This window comes from Chiloscyllium punctatum, chromosome 1, assembly GCF_047496795.1.
Source record: "Chiloscyllium punctatum isolate Juve2018m chromosome 1, sChiPun1.3, whole genome shotgun sequence".
Lineage (NCBI taxonomy): Eukaryota > Metazoa > Chordata > Chondrichthyes > Orectolobiformes > Hemiscylliidae > Chiloscyllium > Chiloscyllium punctatum.
The window spans coordinates 97,955,229-97,961,347 of record NC_092739.1 but is presented as its reverse complement, the minus strand read 5'-3'; the positions used below and the strand labels follow the sequence as shown (position 1 = coordinate 97,961,347).

At 45.8% G+C, this 6,119-nt stretch overlaps 1 protein-coding gene across 2 annotated transcripts; it reads right to left on the bottom strand.

Annotated features, from left to right (window-relative positions):
• Nucleotides 1-2,911: 2,911 nt before the first annotated feature.
• LOC140482407 (cyclin-O) lies at nt 2,912-5,900 on the bottom strand. Of its 2 annotated transcripts, XM_072579885.1 has the most exons (3): nt 5,314-5,900; nt 4,764-4,949; nt 2,912-3,867 (listed from the first exon to the last, which is right to left on the bottom strand). In XM_072579885.1, the coding sequence occupies exons 1-3, from the start codon at nt 5,725-5,727 to the stop codon at nt 3,391-3,393; spliced, it is 1,077 nt and encodes a 358-aa protein (XP_072435986.1). In that variant the 5' UTR covers nt 5,728-5,900; the 3' UTR covers nt 2,912-3,390. The 2 variants fall into 2 exon arrangements, with proteins under 2 accessions (XP_072435986.1, XP_072435995.1); XM_072579894.1 differs by lacking the exon at nt 4,764-4,949.
• Nucleotides 5,901-6,119: the final 219 nt, after the last annotated feature.

Sequence of the window (6,119 nt, the reverse complement as noted above, 5' to 3'; positions counted from 1 at the left end):
GTTGTTCTACAATATAGCCTAAACGTTTATCAAAGATGTGTTCGGGTAAATTGGTCATTTATATTGAAATAACTGAAAGATGTCGAAATCAAATGACAATCAGTTGGAACGTTGTTGGTCTTATAGCAGGGACATGCACCGTTATTTGCTTCGCCCAATCAAACCCTTTCCCACTCCGTCTCGACGGGTTCAGCGTCCCTGGAGATGTGTAATTGTAGTAGAAAGGCGCAATTAAGGTCTTCCCCGAACAGGCAGAAGCAGCGCCAGAGGTGGCGCCTTAAACACAAGGCAATCTGTGCACGGCCAGGGCTCTGCGTTGCAAGAGCCACCGCCCCCTGAGACCATTCGTACTTGGTAAATCAGCTCCGATACTTCGCGTTGCGCCTTTTTCACCTTCATTGGCGCCACGTTAACTGTAATTTTACGCAACTGCATAAATGCTCAGAAAGACAGCCTTTAACAAAGACCTAAAACCGTTTGTGCCGTTAGTCCTCGGTGAAATGAGTGAATCAGTTTGTGGCGTTATTAGTGAAGGACAGACCTTTGTCGCTGACATGGTAATAGTACTGTGGCCCCAAAACAATCCCAAACTATTTAACAGTTATCCCTTTCAAGGTAGTAAATTGTATAAATGCGCATGCCGAGAGAATGAACCATTCGTGGTATTGTCACCTGGGGAAATAATGTTTCTCTCTCACTGTAATTGACTGTGTACCTGCAGAAAGTGTAATTGATGGAAGCTAGTGAGAGAATGGTTTTAAATGAAGTACTGATTGTGATAAATGTAAATAAATAAATACACGGGACATGTACCTGATACTGATTGTCTGCAGGGCTGTCCCCGAACTGGGCGCTTATATAAAATGAAGTGAATAAATATTCAGAACGATTCAGTTACATTTCTAGCGAGTAACTCTAATTTGTAAAGTTGTGTTTATGACTGGGTGAAACTGGAAGAGAACCCGTATTTCTAGACGAATTACATGGCTTTATGCTTTCACTCGAACCGATACTAATTGTACAGAAATTAAACAAAGAACTGCGGATACTGGAAATCAGAAACACAACCAGAAATTGCTGGCAAAACTCAGCATGTCTGACAGCATCCAAGGCGAGAAATCAGAGTTAATGTTTTGGGTCCAGTGACCCTTCTTCAGAATTGTAATCGTTGTGCAATTTGGAGACAAACTCTCTATCATTACTTCCTTTATATTTGCCAATTACTAACCTTCATATTTGCATAGAAACTACATGCGAGTCTGATTTCGACAAGAAAGCCTTTGTTTTATAAACACGCACGTGTTATCATAACAGTAATCGCAGGCGAGCATTCTAAGCAAGTATAGGCCATTCAGCCCTTTCAATTCTTCCTCCTTGATCTGTCGTTCAACTGCGTTATCTAGCTTTGATCTATATTCCCCTCGCTTGATCAAACTTTAGCCCAATCTTGAACTCTCCAAGTGTCATAGTATCCACATTAGCGGGGTAGAGCTATCTACCATTCTTTGTGTGAAAATGTGCTTTCTTATTTTGTTTCAGAATAGTCTAGAATCATTGCATCCGGACTAGACAGTGTCCACTAATTTTCGATTTCCCACCTGAAAACTGGAGTAAAAGTGTCTCTCTTCTCCGGTTTAACACTGTAATTACCTGGATCAGATTATCCCTTAATCTTCCAATTTAAACCAAATCAAATACTGCAGAAGCTGGAAAATCACATAAAAACAGAAAATGCTGGAGAAACTCAGGAATATCTGTGGAGAAAGGGGCGGAGTTAAGGTTTCTTGACCTTACCTGGGATACTGAGCGCAGTGAGATAAAAATAAACAGAAAATGCAAATAATGTCTCCAGTCCAGAGACCCTTCTTCAGAAGGTGTTCTCTCTCTGCAGATGCTGCCGGAGCTGCTGAGTTTTTCCAGTATTTTCTGTTTTTTATGTGAGTTTCCAGCATCCGCAGTATTTTATTTTTAATGAGATCGAGGCCACACTTCTGGTGCTGCTCCTTGCAATTCAACCCTCTACCCCCTCCCCCCCCCCCCCCCCCCCCACAGTCATCATCTACTCTCGATTTCCCTGCTGGTGGTGCAGGCTCGAAGGGCAGAATGGCCTACTCCTGCACCTTTTGTCCATTGAGCGGTTGAACTGATTTGTGGAAACGTTAAGAATGCGTGCAAGTGGGACAAACTCCTTTTAAGCGTATTGGGGCGTTCATATTCAGTTTGCCAGCAGCCAGGAGACTCTCGGATCCTATAATGTGGAAAGTTTTAATTTAGCAGTGTGGCTATGTAACAACTCAGAATGATTGATTTGGAGATGCCGCTGATGAAGGAGCATCGCTCCGAAAGCTAGTGCTTCCAATTAAACCTGTTGGACTATAACCTGGTGTTGTGCGATTTTTAACTCAGAATGATTGAAAGTGAAGTTAGAGGGTAAACGAAGTTTGAGATTTCCTGTGGTTGAGGTGTATAAATATACTTTCTTTCTCTGCATCAAACAGTTAGTGCCTGCTGTTTGTTCTCCATTCGATAAAAATGTTATCATGAACTGATTATTTTCCATCCACTTGTCCTCCAATCTAAACTAAACCTGGAGGAAAATTACTGAACAATCATGATGTTGATATTTACAAATGAAGTGGCATTATCAACATTTGTGTATGATAATTGCGGGATTGCTGGAGATATGAGCACATACAGGTGAGTCTAGATTTGTATTTATCTGTCATTTCATTGCACATTCCTTAGTTTAATTTTTCCTCGGTTCTGATTCGATTTGTGAACATTCAAAAATAAGGGCTTTAGGTTCAGTCTCTGAGCGAATTAATCGGTGTACTATTACGCTCCTCGGTAAGAAATTGGAGAAATCGAGAGAATATTCCTGAATGATGAACACAAATGAGAACTGGAAGGATTTGTAAGAAGAACAATTTATTAGACACGAAAAGAAATCTAGGCTATCACGCTAAATAAATAATTTAATGTTTAGTCACAAAAATCCATAATGCCGTTGTAAAATACGAGATACATACAATATATTTACAGATTACAGTACTATTCTTCCTTAGTAAACAGCACGGCTGAGGTCGGAAACGTTTCATTTGTTCACAATAAAAAGAGATTATCGTCAAGTTTTCAGACTTCTGTTATTTCCCTCATAATCCCGCATTAATGACATTTTTGTATCACCACTATCTGCATGCAGTGAATGACTTTACAACGAGTTCCACCTAAACTAAAACTCTAATCTGTAAATGTAAACTAACAGTCACATTGATTTCCAGTCGTTTTCTTCACCTACATATAGGTGATGTTGTTCGATTTTGATTAACGTTGATGCAATGCTATGCGAAAACAGAGGTGCCCTTAAATGTGAGGGGCTGGGAAGCCTGGTCAGAACTCAGTGCTGAGCTCTCTGTCTGTCGGCTCAAAGACTTCCAAGGGAGCCAGTGACTCTTCGTTCAAAGCTACCAGCAACTTCAGTCTCTGCACACAGTCCTCCAGCAGGCAGGGCGGGTAACCGCTGATCTCCGAGCTGGGATCTCCCCCGGGATGTAACATCCGATCGGCCAGGAGGAGGGCAGAGCTGGCCAGCAGGGAGGGCGGGTATCCATTAAAGGAGTAGTCGGCGAAGCTGAGTTCGACAAGGCGCCTGGCCAGGCGCTCTGAGCTGGCAGCCTGACTGCGCGACTGTTCATGCTCTATCCTGGTGATGGTAAAATGCTCCAAGAAAAAGTCCACGCTCGGTGTGAGCAGCTCGAAATTGAGTTTGATGAGGATGATACACTCCAGGTTCCGGAGCTGGTCCCCGGTAAACGCGTCACAGCAGAGAGAAAGGAGCTGTTTAATTCTGGGAGGGTAAACTTCAACCTGGAGAGATGGGCATTGGAGGAAAAATAAGCAACAGGTTGAGTTAGTTCCCACAGCCATTTAGTCTCAGTTCAGGAACTGAGCGTGTACATTGGTAACTCACTGAGGGGCATGCTATATTGTCAGTCTTTTAACCAGAAGCCCACTTGGCGTATTAAGCTGAACATAAAATGGCACTTTCTAAAGCAGTTCAGGAAAGCGGTTCCTCTAATTTCCTGTTTCTATCAACAAACATTGCAAAATCTCATTCATTCATCCCATTTACATTCTAGGTTCTGTGTATTATGTCTCAAACTAGCGATTGTATTGATTTACAAGCAGTACCAGAACATTGGCGAAGAGGCACGTTTCGTGCCTGAACACAAGTTGGGAGAGCCTTGATGGAGTAAAAGGGCTACAAGGTTGCAGTTCCAATAATCTAAGGTACACTCACTGGGATTGCAGCTTTTTGTAGGAGCAGGCTCCCCTCCTTTTCAGCTACAGGTATGAAAATAACCAATGGTACACGCCGCAAACTGTGCGTTTCTGGAAACTAATTTACAAAATACAGTACTCTGCTCAACAGAAACTTAGGACACACCCTCGTCCCACTGAGGTCACGGCATCGCCTGTACCGGTGCTCTTTCTCTGGGTTTGCACTTTAACAAAAATGGTTTCTGGGGAGTCAGAGAAATGTTCCCTACTATCACCCAGTATCTTCAGGGGAGAAATCGGGGGAAATTAGTCCAGTAACATTCATAAGAATTGATACATTAATTTAAATAATGACCAATATTTGATTGATTTTAACCACTTTGAAAAACGCGCATGCATGCATCTTCCGTTCTGATTAAGCGGACTTGCTGTTTAAAAGGGAGTTACAGGACCGGGACGGCATTAAAAAGCCAGTCACTCACTTGTTTGCATGCGAGGAGAAGCGACGTTACTCCGACAAGCTGGAAACAATCGGAAGCCACGGGGGTCGTTTGAAGGAAACGGTCCATAATGTTCACAGTGAGGCACATCGATTCGAAGGAGAAGTTAAAGTGTCTGTGAACTGGGATCAGCCAGCTAACCAGTTTACATCTGTCTTCTGCAGTTACCTGTGAAGGGGACAGTAAACATACAGAAACATGCGGCCAGGCTGCCCTCAGACAGATGTTGGGGATCATGTAACGGTGCCCATCTCATCTGCTCCGCTCATGATGGGAGCAATGTGTGTGAATGAATCGGGAATTTTATTAACGGATGTGTCGGGACAGGAGAGTGGTGTTTGGGTACAAGATTTAACACTGTCAGAGAAAGTGTGTCAAAGTGCCTGTGCCAATTGTATATTCCGTTTAATATAGCGCAAGTAAGTCCCGTTCTTTGAAAAAAAAAGTTCGCCAATACTCTTGCGGTTACAGGAATCACATTGAGCCAGTTCTGCTTTCAGAGCGGTGGCGCCGATTTGATGCTCCTTCTTACCTGGGGCTGACGTGCCAGGCAGTTCCGGGGATGAAATTTCTTCTCAGATTCTCGATTAAGGTGGTAGCATTTCTGTCCGTATTCCCTGAGAAACTGTAAATCGAGGTGAGCTGTTAGCCGGCGAGGGGAGCCGCAGCTTGGAAGGGCGGGACTGTCACTGTCCGCCTCTGAAGGGCGGGCACAAAGTGACGGCTCCAGGCCACAGCGGCGGCCCGACCCCCAGCTCCAGGCTCTGTACCTCGGGCACTTGAGCCTTTTCAGCGGCGCTCGGCTGCCCGCGCCGTCCGGGACTCCCTCAGCCCTGTCTTCCGGAGTGACATCCTCGCTGACGGCAGCCGCCCAGCGCTTTCTTTTGCCGGGGCTGGGCGCCGCTTGCAGCGGAGCTTCTTCGCCCGTCGCGTTTGCAGCAACCATGGCTGCAAACTGCTGCGGGACTGAGCAGCTCAGCCCTCATTCTGACCCGGCCCTGCAAGGCAACCCTCGACTGCAGCCTCGCCTTCTTAGCCCAACCCCCTGGAATCTCGCCCTGGCGCTGCGGGGGTGCCGCTGCTTTTCCCGGTTAAATGACCGCCCATCGCTCACTCCCCCCCGCCCCGTCCCCCGTCCCCCGTCTCCCGTCTCCTGTTGCTTTCTTGTGGGCGGGGGGGGGGGGGGGGGGGGGGGGAAATAGGGGCTTGCAATTTCCCCGGCACCCCGCCCACCTGTTGCCTGGCAACCGACTGTGCGGTCAACATCGGTCGCCTTGATCTGCCCAGCAACAAAGCTCCCGCTCGCTCCCAATTGGATGGCCGGAATTCCGATTTCTA

Coding starts and splice junctions, on each gene's coding strand:
- LOC140482407 (XM_072579885.1), bottom strand. CDS start 5,727: ATGGTTGCTGCAAACGCGACGGGCGAAGAAGCTCCGCTGCAAGCGGCG. Junction 4,950..5,313: donor GCCTGGCACGTCAGCCCCAG/GTAAGAAGGAGC, acceptor TCCCCTTCACAG/GTAACTGCAGAAGACAGATG. Junction 3,868..4,763: donor TTCTCCTCGCATGCAAACAA/GTGAGTGACTGG, acceptor CCATCTCTCCAG/GTTGAAGTTTACCCTCCCAG.